The sequence below is a fragment of the Epinephelus fuscoguttatus genome, linkage group LG4 (genome assembly GCF_011397635.1).
Source record: "Epinephelus fuscoguttatus linkage group LG4, E.fuscoguttatus.final_Chr_v1".
NCBI classification, from domain to species: domain Eukaryota; kingdom Metazoa; phylum Chordata; class Actinopteri; order Perciformes; family Serranidae; genus Epinephelus; species Epinephelus fuscoguttatus.
Window position 1 is genome coordinate 10751224 of NC_064755.1, and position 20367 is coordinate 10771590.

Sequence of the window (20367 nt, forward strand, 5' to 3'; positions counted from 1 at the left end):
GTTTTTTCGGCACACTAAATGTTTCTATTCAGTTAACGTCACTCTTCTTATTTATGAGTTGCAAATCCCACGGCGCGGAGGAGACGGTGGCACTTTGGACGCAGGACGCGCACAGTTACTGCATGAAAAACCACCCTCATTTCTTCCCTTCATAAGAAAATACCACATGAACGAGCGAAGCAGTTGCCATCTATTCAGAAAATACTAACATGTCAGGTACAAGCTGTTAGTGCAGACTGAACAGCTTTGGTTGTAGGTCCAATAACTGTCACACACTTCAGTTCACTTCATCTCTTTTATCCAGACTCAGAGCAATATATTCATCTGTTTGTGCTTTTTGTGGAGTTTCGGAAAACTGTGAAACATGTGTTGCTTGAGTGCAGGGGTTATTTGGAGGAGAGGAAGAAACTGGCAGCAACACTGGAAAAACTGCTAAACTTAAACTCAGCATAGGAAACCTCATTGGGGCAGAAGCAGAGGGCAAAACATCAAAGCATCTAATGAAATACCTAAGGGACACTGGATTAATGGAGAGGATATAGAACTTTGTATTTCGCTTTACCTTTTTGTTTGTTTGGTTTGTTTTGACTGCCACGCTCCTGTTCCACACTCCAGACCGGTAGGTGGCGGTAATGCGCCTGATAAGCTGGTTGCCAACCGCCAATCGAATCAGAAGAAGAAGAAGAAGAAGAAGAAGAAGAAGAACAAGAGGAAGTAGCAGTAAACAATAAAAGGGCGGCAGTCGTTTCGCAAATGACTGAGTTAACTTCGGGAGGTTAATCTATGAGTTAAACGTCGAGCCACATTTACTGTAGCCTACTTTAGACAATAATGTGTTCAGCTGAGTCTTTGAGAGAGTTTGTCAAGGAGCGACTAACTGCTGCTGCTGCTGCTGAAGAAATATTGGGAGCTTTTAAAAGAACCATCGTCGAGTACGAGGAAGAGATCGATCGGCAGCGCAGACTGTTGGATATCGTTTTGAAGCCTGAAATAAAGTTACACAGGACAGGTGGGTGAAACCTAATTTAACTAATTTACTGCCATGTGTGTATATTTGCTGTAGCATGACATTAGTGTGCTGTTGGTGTTGCTGTGTGTCCCTCCAGAGCTCCCACAGCAACATGTGTGTAAGGAGGAGGAGGTTGTCACTGAGCAGCAGCTCTGTACTGAGGAGAGGAAGTCCAGTGTGGACCAAGAGGAGCCAGAGCCTCCACAGATTAAAGAGGAAGAGGAGGAAGTGTGCAGCAGTCAGGAGAGAGAGCAGCTTGTAGTGAAGCAGGAGACTGATGGCTTTATGTTGACTCCTGCTGATGAGGAAAGTGAGCACAGTGAAGATCAGACTCTGGACTTCATTCATGATGACACTCAAAGTGCAGCAGAGAAAGAGTCTGTCGTCATCATACCAGTTATAAGCTATGTGATACCAAGCAGTGACCACCAGCTGCTCTCTCACAACTCTGTTGAGTATTTGAGAGAGTTTGTCAAGGAGCGACTAACTGTTGCTGCTGAAGATATATTGGGAGTTTTTAAAAGAACCATCGTCGCGTACGAGGAAGAGATCGATCGGCAGCGCAGACTGTTAGATATCGTTTTGAAGCCTGAAATAAAGTTACACAGGACAGGTGGGTGAAACCTAATTTAACTAATTTACTGCCATGTGTGTATATTTGCTGTAGCATGACATTAGTATGCTGTTGGTGTTGTTGTGTGTCCCTCCAGAGCTCCCACAGCAACATGTGTGTAAGGAGGAGGAGGTTGTCACTGAGCAGCAGCTCTGTACTGAGGAGAGGAAGTCCAGTGTGGACCAAGAGGAGCCAGAGCCTCCACAGATTAAAGAGGAAGAGGAGGAAGTGTGCAGCAGTCAGGAGAGAGAGCAGCTTGTAGTGAAGCAGGAGACTGGTGGCTTTATGTTGACTCCTGCTGATGAGGAAAGTGAGCACGGTGAAGATCAGACTCTGGACTTCATTCATGATGACACTCAAAGTGCAGCAGAGAAAGAGTCTGTCGTCATCATACCAGTTATAAGCTATGTGATACCAAGCAGTGACCACCAGCTGCTCTCTCACAACTCTCATGTAGCTGAGAGCCAAGATGAGGAAGAATACCAGCATGGAGACTCAGGATCAACTAGAAACACAGAGCTTCAAGCAGAGAAAAGACATCATGAAAGTGAAATTAACAGTAAGAGTCCACACACCTCTGCTGTGATCAACTTAAATACAGGTAAAAAGCCTTTAAAATGTGACATATGTGGGAAAGTTTTTGAGCGCAAGTCAAAATTGCAGAGACACCTGAACAGCCACACAGGTGAGAAGCCGTTTTCTTGCAAAACATGTGGGAAAAGATTCAGTTACAGATCAGGATTGACTGCTCATATAAGAACCCACACAGGTAAGAAGATATACCTTTGCAAGACCTGTGGGAAAAGATTCCGTAAGAAGTCAGGATTGGAAAATCACATGACAAGCCACACAGGTGAGAAACCGTATACTTGTAAAGTATGTGGGAGATCTTTCAGACATAATCGTTATTTGTTAGTACACATGGAGACTCATTCAGGTGAGAAGCCGTATACTTGTGAAGTATGTGGGAGAGCTTTCAGACATAATCGTTATTTGTTATTACACATGAAGATGCATTCAGGTGAGAAGCCGTATCCTTGTAAAGTATGTGGAAAAGCTTTCGGACGTAAAGGTTCTTTGGTAGTCCACATGGACATTCATTCAGGTGAGAAGCCGTATCCTTGTAAAGTATGTGGGAAAGCTTTCGGACGTAATGCTTATTTGTTAGTCCACATGAGGACTCATTCAGGTGAGAAGCCGTATCCTTGTAAAGTATGTGGGAGAGCTTTCGGACGTAATGGTAACTTGATAGTCCACATGAGGACTCATTCAGGGGAGAAGCCATATACTTGTAAAGTATGTGGGAGAGCTTTTGGACGTAATGGTGTCTTGTTAGACCACATGAGGACTCATTCAGATGAGAAGCCATATACTTGTAAAGTATGTGGGAGAGCTTTCGGACGTAATGGTTACTTGTCATTACACATGAGGACTCATTCAGGGGAGAAGCCGTATACTTGCAAAACATGTGGGAGACATTTCAGATGTAGCAGTAACTTGACAGTCCACATGAGAAGACACACAGGTGTAAAGGTGCATCACTTGAGCACAGAGGTTCCAGCTGAAGTCACACATATACAGGAGAGAGACTGTTTACATGCAAAACATGTGGCAGAGCTTTCAGAGGCCTGTTCCATAAAGCATGCTAAGAAAAGTGGGGAGTGAAGTCCAAATCCTGAATTTTGATTGAAATTGCAGGTCTGGAAAAGTTAGACTAGTGAGATAAAGAACAAAAGGAGGACACTGCTTTAAAGTTTGAATGAATTTTATACTTGCAAGAGTCATGGAAAACCTGGAAAAGTCATGCAATTAGTCAAAATCATTATAAGTCACAGAACTTGTTTGTGTATAATGAAATTATTAGAATCATCTTCAGTGGATAACCCTCCATATAATGTAACATAATGACAAATTCATATGTGTCAATGTGTGACAGTGTTTGTTTACCATCAGGTGTGTTTTGTCATTTTCTCCCTCAGAGGGGTATTCCAGGTAGGAGGTTCAACAAACTCTGAGTCTATCCCTGAACTCTGAGTTGACTTACTCTGAGATGGGAAACACTGAGTTACCGGTTCCAGAACAGCTGATCTGAGTTAGTTCAATCAACTCTGAGTATGTTCACTCTGAGTTAAGCCGACAATAAAAAGCCATCATCAATGGAGCTCCAACTCCATGATTCGCCATGGCAACAGGTAAATAAAAGACAGCGTCTCCATTTTAATCCAGTGGATGTAGAGATATTAATGCATGTGTAGCAGACGGTGCATGTTTATCTTTAAAAGAAGAGCCTGAGTCAGAGCGAGGAAAGTGTAAATAAGTTAACCATAAAGTTAATAAAAAAGTTTTATTCAGTGTTGTCCGTTTATTCATCATTTATCAGACTTACATTTCCTTAATGAAGATAAAGTGACTGTGTATCAGGCTGTAGATACATTACATTATATTAATATATTTGTTCAGATTTAATCTGATGGGGGAAAACACAGGAGGCAGCAACTGAAAAATAGGAAGATTTAAAACATATAGGCTGCTAGGCTATAGATCAAAGACATAAAGACATGACTGTAAACTCACAGTCTGACCCAGTAATAATATGTTTGGTGATTTGCACTTGAAAAGACGTTGAGGTTAAAATACAGTAGATTTTAAAATGCTGCACATCTATTTGTATCTTGACTCAACAGCATTCAGTGACTTTATTTCAGCTACAAATGTAGTAAATTTAAAGACACTGAAATGCTGCACCATTGCTCACTCAGAAATATTAACATATAATCCCCAATATTAGGCTATAGGAATTATGTTCCATCAGTGCGACCAATGACATCAGTGATAGAGAACATTAGTCATTGATACTACTGTCTAAAGCTTCATACTGATTTTTAAAATTCAAATACTTAGACCTACACATTATGTGCAATAAACATTTGGGAGCTGCTCTAACAGACTGACAGTCTGATCCTTGTGCACAGTGTTACACAAAATAATAAATATAAAAAGGACAGAGGTTTGATTCTGAGCTGAGGGTGAATTCTCGCTGTGTAATATTTGAATGTTAAGACAAAAACTGATGTCTAAAGAAATGATTGATGTGCATAAATTCAGTAACTTAAGACAGTCCTGAGTAACAAACTAATATCCAGCAGGATTTAGACTGTGACAGACAGTAAATCTCCGCTAATGAAAGCGCTTCGATACGAGCTTTGACACGGACTGAATGAATGAGGAAATGAAACGGCGTGTAAGAGGGAGGAGACAGAGAAAAACTCGGGGTTTATTGAAGAAAACCTGTCAGCGAGCAGGTTATGTTCACAGAGTCTGTTACCATAGTGACTGACTCAGTTTGATTTACCTCTCTTTCTGGAACTGAAAACCCAGAGTTTCCCTCATTTCAGGGTTAACATACTCAGAGTTTTCACTAAACCCGCTTTCTGGAATACCCCTCAGTTTGTGTCTCCCTTCCTGTGTGCCAATTATGCACAGTAATAAACTGATCCCAGAAGATTTGTCCTGTTGCTGTGATCTTTTGTCAGAGTGTCTACAGGTCCTTTTAAAATAAATTAAAGTTTTCATGAGGCCTTAAAAAGTTTCCCAAAATAAACCAAATACCAAAATAAAAGACATCCGTGTAGTTATTGCTGCCTTTTTATGAGCCACCAATGATACTGAGACTACTTGTTACAGCCCGGATGTTGAAAAGGCTGCCTTTTGCCTGGTAGCTGAGAAGGGAGATACTCATCTTGGCCTCTAGGTGGTGCACTGGCACTATTCTGACTGGCTACAGGGGCCAGTTCAAGCCAGTTTGCCAGCAGCAGAACGGGAGAGAAGACTACAGGTGTTTTTGAGAGTTGTCAGTCGGTTTTTTGGTGTTCCAGGTTCTAGTTTTCAGTTTAAGAGGGATGTGTGCGTCCATATGTCCTGTAAGTAGACTTCAGTTTGATATTAATATGATTATTTGTGAATTGCAGTTACTTTGAGTTAAGTAATAAGCAGTATGTTAATGTAGGATGCTGTTAAGTTGCTATCGGTCATTAGCCTACCATTTTGTTGTATGAAGGATACAGCAGTGTGGGTTTTCACTCTGTTTGTTCTGTGTACATCCTAGAAACCACACACACAGCCACCACTAGAAGCCCTGTAAGGACCAACCAAGTAGAAAATAAAGAACTCTCTCTGCAACCCACGGCTTGCTTATTGAGACCCACCAGAGCCCTGATCGGACTCTCCACAGTGATTCGTGCTCTCCAACCACCCTACAACTTCAATCTATTTTTCACCGGACACTGATATTAGAAATGATAACTGCCAACCATTTGAAGCGGAACACGTGAAAACCTCATGTATTTCACTGTCGGCACTTAATAGTGTAACGAGAGTCACTGGAAGTGGGCGGAGGATTGGCACGAGCGGGCTGTGAATGGACAGGAGATAGCAGGAGGAAATGATGGATCAGAAAGTGAGTTAGGAGGAATGGTAGCAGGTAGCGGGAGAAATGAAAACTGGAAAGCTGTGGAGAAAGGTAGTAGCAGGTGAAAACACAAAAAACAGACAATATAATGATACTTCTCACTCAGAGGAAACAGAATGAGCAACATAATTTCAGGAATACCTACAAACAAGTTGGTAGACCAAGTGAAGGACAATAGGAGCAAGGGTTGCCGAGGTGAGACGCCTAAAGACAACGCATAATGGTGAGAAATGTGATAGCTTGGCAGTTATGATTGTGTTTGACCAGGAAACACTTCCATCCAAAGAATAGGCTGACTATATGTGCTACGAGGTCAGACCTTACATTCCCCTGTGTTTGAGGTGCCTTAAAGGGAAATTTCAGTTTATTTCAACCTGTCTCCTATCATCCTAAATTTGTTTCAAGTGACTAGTGACATAGAAATAATAGTTAGCATGTTAGCCGTTAGCCTAGATACAGCCGTGGCGCACCTAGTAGCATCAGAACTGTTAACACGTAAGTGAAAGGGCAACTTTCAAGTGCAAAGTTAGTCCACTAAAAAAGCTCTTTTTCCACAAAGACTGCCACATATCGTGAGAATAAATGTCAGACAACATATAGAAAACGACATGTAAGTGTGTTGTCTTACCGTAACCGTGTGCTGCCATGTTTGTTTACCATTATGTCTGCTTTCCAAAGCGCAGCAGAACAAGCAGCAATCTCATACCGTGCCTGAAATCTCGCGAGAACAAGCAGCAACAGCTGGAAGGCAGAAACGGACAGTAGCCTGAAGAGTTCATTCATTTATTTTCTGAAAGATTTATAGAATAATGGCTGACTTTTTGCCAGACTTCCACTTTGTGGAGGAGGAATTGGATTTTGCAGAGTTTGATGGCTGCCCTTATTTATTTGAGCCAGAATACACTGACAAAGAGCTTCGTGAAATTGAAGAACGGAGGAGGAGAGAGAGAGAGGCACAACAGGTAGAGGACGAGACAGGAGGAATGGCTGCTGCAAGGCTGCGTAGCTCTGGAGATTGGTGGTATTTCGCGATATTTCAGCCGCAATTTGGAAAGCAGAGCTAAGTTGTAAACAAACACGGCAGCACACAGTTAAGGTAAGACAACACGTTTACATGTCATTTTCTATATGTTCTCTGACATTTATCCTAACAATATGAGGCGGTCTTTGTGGAAGAAAGCTTGTTTAGTGGACTAACTTTGCACTTGAAGAGTATGCCCTTTCACTTACGTTTTTACAGTTCTGACGCTAATAGGTGCGCCTCGGCTGTATCTAGGCTAACGGCTAACATGCTAACTATAATTTCTATGTCACTACTCACTTAAAACAAACTTTGGATGATAGGAGTTAGGTTGAAATAAACCGAAATTTCCCTTTAAGTGTCAAAAATATGGGCATGTAGCAGCAGTCTGTAAAGGCAAACAAGATGTGGAAGGTGTGCTGGGGAGCATGAGTACGGGAAATGTGCAGATGGAGCTAAGCTTAATTGCAGGAACTGTGGGGGGAAACACAGCTCTGCTTACAGGGGGTGTGAAGCAAGTAAGAGAGCTGTAGAAGTACAGCAGATCAAAACATCGGAAGGAATGCTGAAGCAGTCAAGAAAGTAACTTTACAATCAGGCAGAACGAGCAATAACCAGACCGTGGCGGAGAATAAGAAACCAAGATCATGTGAGGGATGTAACAAGGTCAAGGAAGACACTCTGACTGTGGGGAAAAATGATTTTATCTTGTTTACTGTTGAGGTAATAAACTGTTCTGCACAAACGGAAAGGAAAACAGTTAAAGATCAAAATAATTTAAGTCAGCGGAAAAGTACCTGGGAATCAAGGATTCAGGATGGGAGGAAGTTGAGGAAATGTTAAGTGGGGAAGCACCAAGTTCACAAGCGCTATCATGGGGTGGTGGCTCTTCATGGTCATAACTCCCACAGTGGGATTTGGTACTACAGGGTTACGCAGCGATTAGAAATGATAGGGTGAATGGTAAAAGTGGTGGGGTAGCAACATTTGCACAGGTGGGAACAAGGTTTAATGCGATAGGTGTTGGAGAAGAACATGAATCAGTAACAGTCAAAATCTGGACACAAAGAGATACGCTAACAATAATTATTACCTCCACAAAGGAGGTTATGTTATGCCTGGAATCAGAAATCAAAAAAGCTCCAACAAATGGGGAGATGGTGATAGCTGTCTTTTTTGATGTTGAAAAAGCATACGGCATGTTGTGGAAGGAGGGACTGCCGACCAAGTTAAGTAAATTAGGTGTGGGTGGTAGGCTCTATAACTGGGTGATGGACTTGTTATTAGACAGGATAACAGAGGTCAGGGTGGGTACAGAGTACTCAAAGTTATATAAAGTTGAAAATGGAACCCCGCAAGGCAGCGTTTGCAGTCCAGTACTATTCAATATAATGATTATCTGTTTGATCTGTTTGTTGATGATCTGTTTTTTCAAATTCATCACTTCATTTACAGAATGTTCAATAAGGGCATGACGGTCAGCTTTGTTTGGCTTCCTGCTCATGCAGGAGTAGAGGGAAACGAGGATGCAGATATTTTGGCAAAGTAAGCACTTAAATCAACGGCAGTCAATATGGAAGTTTCTTTAAGTAAAGCTGAAGGCAAAACATTTATCAAAAAACAGATGTGCAAAATATGGCAGGAGTACTGGGAACCGAATGAAACTGGGAGGCATTTTTTTCAACATCCAAAAACATGTTGGTTTGGGAAGAAGGCTGAGCACAAGCCGGAAAGAGGAGACGATCATCACCCATCTAAGGATAGGGCACACTGGGCTTAACCAGTCATTGTGGAGGACAGGGAGACATTCAACTGGTCTCTGCGCAAAATGTAGTTGTCCAGAAACTGTGAAACGTGTTGCTTGAGTGCAGGGGTTATTTGGAGGAGGAAGAAACTGGCAGCAACACTGGAAAAACTGCTAAACTTAAACCCAGCATAGGAAACCTCATTGGGGCAGAAGCAGAGGGCAAAACATCAAAGCATCTAATGAAATACCTATACCTGGATTAATGGAGAGGATATAGAACTTTGTATTTCGCTTTACCTTTTTGTGTGTTTGTTTTGTTTTGACTGCCACGCTCCTGTTCCACACTCCAGACCGGTAGGTGGCGGTAATGCGCCTGATAAGCTGGTTGCCAACCGCCAATCGAATCAGAAGAAGAAGAAGAAGAACAAGAGGAAGTAGCAGTAAACAATAAAAGGGCGGCAGTCGTTTCGCAAATGACTGAGTTAACTTCGGGAGGTTAATCTATGAGTTAAACGTCGAGCCACATTTACTGTAGCCTACATTAGACAATAATGTGTTCAGCTGAGTCTTTGAGAGAGTTTGTCAAGGAGCGACTAACTGCTGCTGCTGCTGAAGAAATATTGGGAGCTTTTAAAAGAACCATCGTCGAGTACGAGGAAGAGATCGATCGGCAGCGCAGACTGTTAGATATCGTTTTGAAGCCTGAAATAAAGTTACGCAGGACAGGTGGGTGAAACCTAATTTAACTAATTTACTGCCATGTGTGTATATTTGCTGTAGCATGACATTAGTATGCTGTTGGTGTTGTTGTGTGTCCCTCCAGAGCTCCCACAGCAACATGTGTGTAAGGAGGAGGAGGTTGTCACTGAGCAGCAGCTCTGTACTGAGGAGAGGAAGTCCAGTGTGGACCAAGAGGAGCCAGAGCCTCCACAGATTAAAGAGGAAGAGGAGGAAGTGTGCAGCAGTCAGGAGAGAGAGCAGCTTGTAGTGAAGCAGGAGACTGATGGCTTTATGTTGACTCCTGCTGATGAGGAAAGTGAGCACAGTGAAGATCAGACTCTGGACTTCATTCATGATGACACTCAAAGTGCAGCAGAGAAAGAGTCTGTCGTCATCATACCAGTTATAAGCTATGTGATACCAAGCAGTGACCACCAGCTGCTCTCTCACAACTCTGTTGAGTATTTGAGAGAGTTTGTCAAGGAGCGACTAACTGCTGCTGCTGAAGATATATTGGGAGTTTTTAAAAGAACCATCGTCGCGTACGAGGAAGAGATCGATCGGCAGCGCAGACTGTTAGATATCGTTTGAAGCGTGAAATAAAGTTACACAGGACAGGTGGGTGAAACCTAATTTAACTAATTTACTGCCATGTGTGTATATTTGCTGTAGCATGACATTAGTATGCTGTTGGTGTTGTTGTGTGTCCCTCCAGAGCTCCCACAGCAACATGTGTGTAAGGAGGAGGAGGTTGTCACTGAGCAGCAGCTCTGTACTGAGGAGAGGAAGTCCAGTGTGGACCAAGAGGAGCCAGAGCCTCCACAGATTAAAGAGGAAGAGGAGGAAGTGTGCAGCAGTCAGGAGAGAGAGCAGCTTGTAGTGAAGCAGGAGATTGATGGCTTTATGTTGACTCCTGCTGATGAGGAAAGTGAGCACGGTGAAGATCAGACTCTGGACTTCATTCATGATGACACTCAAAGTGCAGCAGAGAAAGAGTCTGTCGTCATCATACCAGTTATAAGCTATGTGATACCAAGCAGTGACCACCAGCTGCTCTCTCACAACACTCATGTAGCTGAGAGCCAAGATGAGGAAGAATACCAGCATGGAGACTCAGGATCAACTAGAAACACAGAGCTGCAAGCAGAGAAAAGACATCATGAAAGTGAAATTAACAGTAAGAGTCCACACACCTCTGCTGTGATCAACTTAAATACAGGTAAAAAGCCTTTAAAATGTGACATATGTGGGAAAGTTTTTGAGCGCAAGTCAAAATTGCAGAGACACCTGAACAGCCACACAGGTGAGAAGCCGTTTTCTTGCAAAACATGTGGGAAAAGATTCAGTTACAGATCAGGATTGACTGCTCATATAAGAACCCACACAGGTAAGAAGATATACCTTTGCAAGACCTGTGGGAAAAGATTCCGTAAGAAGTCAGGATTGGAAAATCACATGACAAGCCACACAGGTGAGAAACCGTATACTTGTAAAGTATGTGGGAGATCTTTCAGATATAATCGTTATTTGTTAGTACACATGGAGACTCATTCAGGTGAGAAGCCGTATACTTGTGAAGTATGTGGGAGAGCTTTCAGACGTAATTGTTATTTGTTAGTACACATGAAGATGCATTCAGGTGAGAAGCCGTATCCTTGTAAAGTATGTGGAAAAGCTTTCGGACGTAAAGGTTCTTTGGTAGTCCACATGGACATTCATTCAGGTGAGAAGCCGTATCCTTGTAAAGTATGTGGGAAAGCTTTCGGACGTAATGGTTATTTGTTAGCCCACATGAGGACTCATTCAGGTGAGAAGCCGTATCCTTGTAAAGTATGTGGGAAAGCTTTCGGACATAATGGTAACTTGATAGTCCACATGAGGACTCATTCAGGGGAGAAGCCATATACTTGTAAAGTATGTGGGAGAGCTTTCGGACGTAATGGTGTCTTGTTAGACCACATGAGGACTCATTCAGGTGAGAAGCCATATACTTGTAAAGTATGTGGGAGAGCTTTCGGACGTAATGGTTACTTGTCATTACACATGAGGACTCATTCAGGGGAGAAGCCATATACTTGTAAAGTATGTGGGAAAGCTTTTGGACGTAATGGTTACTTGTTAGTACACATGAGGACTCATTCGGGGGAGAAGCCGTATACTTGTGAAACATATGGCAGACACTTCAGATGTAGCAGTAACTTGACAGTCCACATGAGAAGACACACAGGTGTAAAGGTGCATCACTTGAGCGCAGAGGTTCCAGCTGAAGTCACACATATACAGGAGAGAGACTGTTTACATGCAAAACATGTGGCAGAGCTTTCAGAGGCCTGTTCCATAAAGCATGCTAAGAAAAGTGGGGAGTGAAGTCCAAATCCTGAATTTTGATTGAAATTGCAGGTCTGGAAAAGTTAAACTAGTGAGATAAAGAACAAAAGGAGGACACTGCTTTAAAGTTTGAATGAATTTTATACTTGCAAGAGTCATGGAAAACCTGGAAAAGTCATGCAATTAGTCAAAATCATTATAAGTCACAGAACTTGTTTGTGTATAATGAAATTATTAGAATCATCTTCAGTGGATAACCCTCCATATAATGTAACATAATGGCAAATTCATTTTCTGCAGCTGGCGTCTTAATGTAGCTTTAATAAGCGTCAATGTGTGACAGTGTTTGTGTACCATCAGGTGTGTTTTGTCATTTTCTCCCTCAGTTTGTCTCTCCCTTCCTGTGTGCAAATTATGTTTACATAGAGTTTGAATCTGATGTTTGAAAAACGCTGGGCAAGTGGGGAAAGAAAAAGAAAATTCTTCATTATGAGTCCTTGAAAAGTCATGAAAAAGTTTGGAATTATTGTCCATGAAAATGTGAGCGGAACCTGTGATTAAAAGTATGACTGATTTTGCAGTGAGCACAGTAATAAACTGATCCCAGAAGATTTGTCCTGTTGCTGTGATCTTTTGTCAGGGTGTCTACAGGTCCTTTAAAATGATTTAAAGTTTTCATAAGGCCTTAAAAAGTTTCCCAAAAAGAACCAAATACCAAAATAAAAGACATCCGTGTAGTTATTGCTGCCTTTTTATGAGCCACCAATGATACTGAGACTACTTGTTACAGCCCGGACTGATATCAGTCAACCATGCGGAACAGGTGAAAACCTCATGTATTTCACCGTCGGAACTTAATAGTGTTGGGAATCAACATATATTTACCTCACACGGTGGCACCAAATATGTTGGGGTTAAATTGGCTATCGGAAATAATTAATAATTATTATTAATAATTAATAATTGTGTTAAATAATGTGACTTAATTAACATTAAATCACCTCGTGGGGCACCATTCCCGTAAAGGGAAAAATGATAGCCAGTTAAAGATATCAGTCTCATAAAATACGCTAAACTATTAATTTGGAGTTTGATTAATAATTAAATTAATGACAACAACCAAAATTAACAGTAACGCCTGAAGGATTTCAGAGTTCTTGACGCAGCAGAGGTTGACTATTCATTCACCCTTGTGCAACATTAAACAGCCAACAGGCATGATTCCAAAGAATTATATTTATTCACAAATTAGCAAAGCAAACCAAAACACACAAATTCTAACTAACTATATACAAGCTTGGTGTGTGTGTGTGTGTGTGTGTGAGTGTGTGAGTGTGTGAGTGAGTGAGTGAGTGAGAGAAAGGCGGGTGTGGTGATCAAGGAGGCGTTTGGCCTACAAAACAAAATGGCTGACAACAGAGAACTACCAAAATGGCAGAACCAAGGCTGGCTTCCGGTTGAGGTATTTGTCTGACCGTGTGGTCAGGACAAAGACAAAGGAAAAGAAGCAGGAACTTGGAGATGCCTGTTTGGATGTAGCTCTGTTGAAAGCCTATTTGTTAATGAGTCTATGTCAAAGTGACGTGTGTTGCAAACGGTCTGAATTAGCGCAGAGATTGTTTTGTTGCATGCAAGAATCTGTTTGTGAACAGTATCAGCAAACTAAACACTTTGCTTCAGCGAAGCCAACTAATCAATGACCTAAAGCCTGGCTCACACTACAGGATTTTAAAAATCTTAAAAGATTTTGAAATCAGGTTGTATCACACACATAACGAGAATCTTCACAGATTATCTTATCTAAAATCTTCATTGTGCACTCACTACAAGATTTGAAAATAATGACCAGCACACACTACAGGATTTCATCAAGATTATCGGACCAGAGAGCGGATGTACGTCATCTCACAAGGAAGCGGAAGTCAACAGTACAAAAACAAAATGATGATGGAGACGAGTGGTGCAGTGCTGCTGGCTGTAGCCATTCTGTGCAGTGAAAAAGGGAAGAGGAAGAAATGCGTCTGGATGAGAAAGTGGTTGGGGAGACGCAGACAACAAGGGTTGTCAGTATTACAAAGAGAACTGGAGGTGAGAAATTAAATTCATCCGTCAGTTTTATTTTTAATATCCATCAACAGTAACTGTTAATTTGTTATGCTGATCTGTTCTGTACGACATCTATTGCACGTCTGTCCGTCCTGGAAGAGGGATCCCTCCTCAGTTGCTCTTCCTGAGGTTTCTACCGTTTTTTTTCCCCGTTAAAGGGTTTTTTTTGGGGAGTTTTTCCTTACCCGCTGCGAGGGTCATAAGGACAGAGGGATGTCGTATGCTGTAAAGCCCTGTGAGGCAAATTGTGATTTGTGATATTGGGCTTTATAAATAAAATTGATTGATTGATTGATTGATTGATTTTTTTTCAGTTAAGTAAAATGTTTTTTCACACCCAGTTTTAGTTTTTAGTTTAGTTTTACTATAATAACCTTGGTCTGTTTGTCTTTAGTTGGAGGACAGGTCGGGCTTCAGAGAGATGCTACGGATGACCTCAGATGAATTTGATGTGGTTTTAGAAATGGTGGGACCACTGATCACCAGACAAGACACCAAGATGAGGATGGCAATTACTGCAAGGGAGAGGCTGTCCTTGACATTGAGATTCTTGGCAACAGGTGGTTATAGATATGAGATACACATGTACAGTTTTTTTCTCAGTTGTATTTTCATTTTGAAGTAATGTTGCTTTGTTTTTCTCCATTATAGGTGAAACCTATAAATCCCTGAGTTTCCAGTATAGGATTGGGGCAACAACAATATCTACTATTGTGAAGGAGACATGCGAGGCCCTGCATCAGGTCTTGAAAGATGACTTCCTGAAGGTTAGAATCCTCCTTTTCCTCTTCACTCTTCCCTCTCTTCCTCTCTCCTCATCCTCCTTCCTCTCTCTTCTTCATCTGTCCTCATCTTCTCTCCTCCCCCTCTCCTCTTCCACTCTCCTCCTTCTCTCTCCTCTCCTCCTCTTTTTCCTCTCTCCCCATCTTCTCTCCTCCCCCTCTCCTCTTCCACTCTCCTACTCCTCTCTCCTCTTCTTTCCCTCTCCCCATCTTCTCTTCTCCCCCTCTCCTCTTCCACTCTCCTCCTCCTCTCCTCCTCACCTCTCTCATCCTCTCTCCTCCTCCTCCTCCTTATCAAACGATAACAGAATGCATAGTATGTTATAAGACATTTACATTGTAAGCAATTTGTTATTATAAGTGGTATGACTGTTGATGTTAATCTATCATTCTGCTCCTCTATTTGCAGAAAACATATCTACATCCAGCCCCCGGTCCACAGCGGTAGCACATGGTTCAATTATAAAAGCAGATTTTCAGTTCTTATGATGGCTGCTGTAGATGCACATTATAAGTTCATTTATGTTAGTGTTGGTGCTAAGGGGAGGGTCTCAGATGCTGGGCTCTTTGCCCATTCAGACCTGAAGAGAGCATTGGACCGGGCTCTCCTGGATGTTCCGCCTCCCGAAAAGCTCCCCAGTTCCAAGGTTGTGTGTCCCTACATGTTTGTGGGGGATGAGGCTTACCCTCTTAGAACAGACCTGATGAAGCCCTACCCCTACAGGCAGCTGGACCAGAACCACAGGATCTTCAGCTACAGGCTCTCACGAGCACGGCGAGTTGTAGAAAATGCCTTTGGCATTCTGGCTAATAGGTTTAGAATATTCCGCGCTACAATTCTCCTACATCCTGACACTGTAACCAAGATCACCCTGGCTTCAGTATGCCTTCACAACTTCCTTTGTCAGCATCATTCAGAGGCCTACATGCCACCAACGCTGGCAGACTGGGAAGATGCAGACCACAGGGTCCATGAGGGAGCATGGAGGAGAGATGGCCTGGGGGCCATGGAGTGTGTGCAAGCGGGAAGGGCACGGAACCCCACCCTCACTGCCAAGCACCAGCTCGATCTCCTGAGAGACTTCTTTGTGTCACCTGCTGGCTAGGTACCATGGCAAAAAGACTACATTTAAAAAGGAGAGGTTTTCTGTAACCACATTCTGTTACTGCTTTGCCTATGTTGTGTTATGTGTAAATATGTATTTTCAGAAATGTACTTTAGTAACTAAAGTTTAGTTACTGTTTAGCTGTAAAATGAGATTGTTACCTGGCCGCCATGTTGAAAACTGCAGAGCGAGGATCAATCACAAACCAACTCGCGGTACGTCACCTACTACATCACCCACCAGCTGGAGCGCTGCTCTGCTGCTCCTTCGCGGTCGCCATTTCCGTCTCTAGGTAACGTTACGTCCGGCCTCTTCTTCTTCGTCTGCTTCTTTTACAGCAGTTGGCATCCACTTCCGGCGTCATCCCGATAAAAATCAAACATGTTTGAAAATTATCGGGTTGGCCTCGACGTGTCTGTGAGCTGATCGTAGAGTTTAAGATTCATCTTTCACCCGCTCACACTAGAAGATAATCTGGGCCGAACATCAGGGCCAATTAAGGTCCGAGACCCGATTTCTCCACCGATTGTCGGGAGGGCCGAATCTGGGTCAAATCAGCCCAAGAATCCTGTAGTGTGAGCCAGGCTTTACTGCAATCCATCACAACAATAACTCAGTAAACAGCATTAAATCACATACAAAAAGTTAAACAGTCTTGCTTAGCCTGTAAAGCTGTGATAAGCTATGCCCAGTTGTTACATTACCGATCCTTGAATGAATGGAGGAAAGAGTCACTCGGTGGTGTACTGCTGTTAGCCGGCAGAAGAAGACTGGGAAGATGGTTTCAGCTGCAGTCTTTGTTGGGTCCTTTGTTCCAAAGGTTCTGATCCGAGGAAGCTGGTCGCTCGGGGTCCTTGCAGAGTTAGACGCTGGGTGCTAACTCACTTAGTTCCTTGTTGCTGGAAAGCTGGTTTGCAAACCTTGTGTTTGCCAGAGAGTCTGTGATCAGTTGCCCTCCCTTTAGAGGTTTGGGCTATGGAGCAGGGGTTCGGGCCTCTGCTGTCCAGGCCCAAACGGGAAGAGGTGTTAGCTGCTGAAGCAGCTGGAGTTAAGAGCACTGCTCCACGGGTGGAGCAGAGAAGAGCCAGGAATCTGTTGGAAGGGAGCACAAATCTACAGATGCCTGTGACATCAGAGTCACATGTCACTGTAAAGGTCCAATCAAGTTTTGGGACTTGAGTCTCACTGAGGTGTGAGGTGAGACCTCCTGTGGAGATGGGTGTCCTAGCTGTCTTTGTCTGGAGAACAAAGAGCATGCAGAGGAAAAAGCCTTGAAATCAGTGATGATTTTACCAAATGATAAATCATCTGTGGTCCTGTGAATCCCTACAATAGTGTAACAAGAGTCACTGGAAGTGGGCGGAGGATTGGCACGACTGGGCTGTGAATGGACAGGAGATGGCAGAACGAAGTGATGGATCAGGAAGTGAGTTAGGAGGAATGGTAGCAGGTAGCGGGAGAAATGAAAACTGGAAAACTGTGGAGAAAGGTAGCAGGCGAAAACGCAAAGAACAGAGACAATATAACGAAACTTGTCACTCAGAGGAAACTGAGACTGAGCAACATAGTGTGATGGAGAGTGATGAGATGAGGAATGCAAAGTAATTATTAAAATGGTCCAGGAAGGTGCATCATTCGGTGAGTGGAACCCAGTTCAGTTAAGAAAAGCCATAAACAAGTTGATCAGACAGGTGAAAAGTGCATGAATATTGAGAAATGGAGCATTGTTGGTCATTTGCAGGAATGCTGATCAGCAGGGGAAAGCTATCTGACTTAACAAGATTGAAGGTAAGCGGGTGCAAGGATCACTGATCAATAACAAAGGGAAAGTTCGAAGTGTAATTTTGGGAATACCCACAAACAAGTTGGTAGACCAAGTGAAGGACAATAGGAGCAAGGGTTGCCGAGGCGAGACGCTTAAAGACAACACGTAATGGCGAGAAATGTGATTGAAAAAACTAGGCTGTATGTGGCGGTGGTTCAGGGTAGCATCCATTGTGGTGTGCACATTTAAACACAGGAACCGGCAGTCTGTTCTTGGCAATTTATTTGAGGTTACGAGGATGAGCAGAGTGGAACAAAGGGTGGTGGATGATTTCCTGCACAGAATAAACATAGAGGATAAGTCATAAAACATAAATTTTCACCTTCACACAGAAGTAACAATAAATCAAGGTCCATGAACTTAACTTACTTCACATTTATGCATCCACAATATACCATTATAGAAAAGGAGGGTACTTCAGGCGGCTTTCTTTGTCTGGTGGTTTTGGAGGGAAGGAGAGAAAAGGAAGGGCTGAGGTTCGAGGCGGGCTTATATCACCTCAGGAGGTGGGCGGTTCCAACAGGGTGGAGTCAAGTCTCTTGTGATTTTTAACAGCCGCCCCTTCAGATGGTACATTTGAATCTGATACAGAAATCACAAGTTAATCAGGGTTAGATTCAATTGATGGAAGAACTATGAGCCTGGTTACCAGTCTTGTGTAGGTCTTCCCCCCACATGTGACTTTGGCAGTACGGCTTCTTCCGTCCTGGCTTGTTAAAGCACGTGCCACTTTACCAACTGGCCACATACCACAGGGTAGCTGGGGGTCCATCATCATTACCACAGCTCCCTCTGTCAGCTCTCCAGGATCTTTCTGCCATTTGCCACGCACCTGTAGATTAGGCAGGTAGTTCCTGATGAAGCAGGACCAAAACCGGTCTGCCAGTATCTGGCTGTGTCTCCATCTCCTCTTCCCCAGTAGGTTGGTGTCTGCATACACAGCTTGGGGGAGAGATGCATCTCGCTGCCCCATGAGCAGTATATTGATTTTTAACAGTGATAGCTTGGCAGTTATGATTGTGTTTGACCAGGAAACACTTCCACCCAAAGTATACACTGGCTATATGTGCTACAAGGTCAGACCTTACATTCCCCCACCTTTGAGGTGCCTTAGGTGTCAAAAATATGGACATGTAGCAGCAGTCTGTAAAGGCAAACAAAGATGTGGAAGGTGTGCTGGGGAGCATGAGTACAGGAAATGTGCAGATGGGGCTGAGCTTAATTGCAGGAACTGTGGGGGGAAACACAGCTCTGCTTACAGGGGGTGTGAAGCAAGTAAGAGAGCTGTAGAAGTACAGCGGATCAAAACGTCGGAAGAAATGCTGAAGCAGTCAAGAAAGTAACTTTACAATCAGGCAGAATGAGCAATAACCAGACCGTGGCAGAGAATAAGAAACCAAGATCATGTGAGGGATGTAACAAGGTCAAGGAAGACACTCTGATTGTGGGGAAAAATGATTTTATCTTGTTTATTGTTGAGGTAATAAAGTGTTCTGCACAAACGGAAAGGAAAACAGAAAAGATCAAAATAATTGTTAAGTCAGTGGAAAAGTACCTGGGAATCAAGGGTTCAGGATGGGAGGAAGTTGAGGAAATGTTAAGTGGGGAAGCATCAAGTTCACAAGCGCTATCATGGGGTGGTGGCTCTTCATGGTCATAACTCCCACAGTGGGATTTGGTACTACAGGGTTAGACAGCGATTAGAAATGATAGTGTGAATGGTAAAGGTGGTGGGGTAGCAACATTTGCACAGGTGGGAACAAGGTTTAGTGCGATAGGTGTTGGAGAAGAACATGAATCAGTAACAGTCAAAATCTGGACACAAAGAGATACGCTAACAATAATTATTACCACCAAGGAGGTTATGTTATGCATGGAGTCAGAAATCAAAAAAGCTCCAACAAATGGGGAGATGGTGATAGCTGTCTTTTTTGATGTTGAAAAAGCATACGGCATGTTGTGGAAGGAGGGACTGCCGATCAAGTTAAGTAAATTAGGTGTGGGTGGTAGGCTCTATAACTGGGTGATGGACTTGTTATTAGACAGGATAACAGAGGTCAGGGTGGGTACAGAGTACTCAAAGTTATATAAAGTTGAAAATGGAACCCCGCAAGGCAGCGTTTGCAGTCCAGTACTATTCAATATAATGATTAATGACATCTTTGAAAAAGCTGAAAGAAATGTAGGGAGGTCCTTATATGCAGATGACAGGGCCTTATGGATAAGAGGATGAAATTTAACATTTATCCAGAAAAAAAAATGCAGGCAGCAATTATGGCAGTGGAGCAGTGGGCGAACGACTGGGGCTTTACGATGTGTGCTGCAAAGACACAAGTGATATGCTTTTCCAGACGACATAAAGACGTGACTGTAAAATGATATGGTCAAACAATAGAGCATGCCAAGGTAGTTAAATTCCTCGGGGTGATATCTGATGAAAAGCTGACCTTGAAACAGCATATGAGCAAAGTCACAGAGAAATGTAAGTAGGTTAATAACCTCTTAAGATGTCTATCGGGAAGGGACTGGGGAGCTACCAGAACAGCACTATTAAAAGTATATCAAGCATTAATGAGATCAGTATTTGACTATGGATGTATAGCATATATTTCAGCAGCAGACAGCCACCTGAATAGAATGGA

General features: G+C 42.9%; 3 protein-coding genes across 3 annotated transcripts in view; 2 read left to right on the forward strand and 1 right to left on the reverse strand.

Moving 5' to 3' along the window:
- Positions 1-20367, reverse strand: part of si:ch211-266k8.4 (uncharacterized) — a 125429-nt gene that overhangs the window by 93184 nt on the left and 11878 nt on the right. The window lies entirely within an intron of this gene.
- Positions 405-10169, forward strand: LOC125887286 (uncharacterized). The gene is made up of 3 exons (XM_049573984.1): positions 405-1009; positions 1107-1622; positions 9682-10169. The coding sequence occupies exons 1-3, from the start codon at positions 832-834 to the stop codon at positions 10167-10169; spliced, it is 1182 nt and encodes a 393-aa protein (XP_049429941.1). The 5' UTR covers positions 405-831.
- LOC125887879 (zinc finger protein OZF-like) lies at positions 10171-12515 on the forward strand. The gene is made up of 2 exons (XM_049574976.1): positions 10171-10196; positions 10294-12515. The coding sequence occupies exon 2, from the start codon at positions 10482-10484 to the stop codon at positions 11943-11945; it is 1464 nt and encodes a 487-aa protein (XP_049430933.1). The 5' UTR covers positions 10171-10196; positions 10294-10481; the 3' UTR covers positions 11946-12515.

Bases quoted from the DNA above. Each gene is read 5' to 3' on its own strand.
- LOC125887879 (XM_049574976.1), top strand. From the start codon at position 10,482: ATGTTGACTCCTGCTGATGAGGAAAGTGAGCACGGTGAAGATCAGACT.
- LOC125887286 (XM_049573984.1), top strand. From the start codon at position 832: ATGTGTTCAGCTGAGTCTTTGAGAGAGTTTGTCAAGGAGCGACTAACT. The intron at 1,010-1,106 runs GTGGGTGAAACC...GTGTCCCTCCAG, and splicing joins AATAAAGTTACACAGGACAG to AGCTCCCACAGCAACATGTG. The intron at 1,623-9,681 runs GTGGGTGAAACC...GTGTCCCTCCAG, and splicing joins AATAAAGTTACACAGGACAG to AGCTCCCACAGCAACATGTG.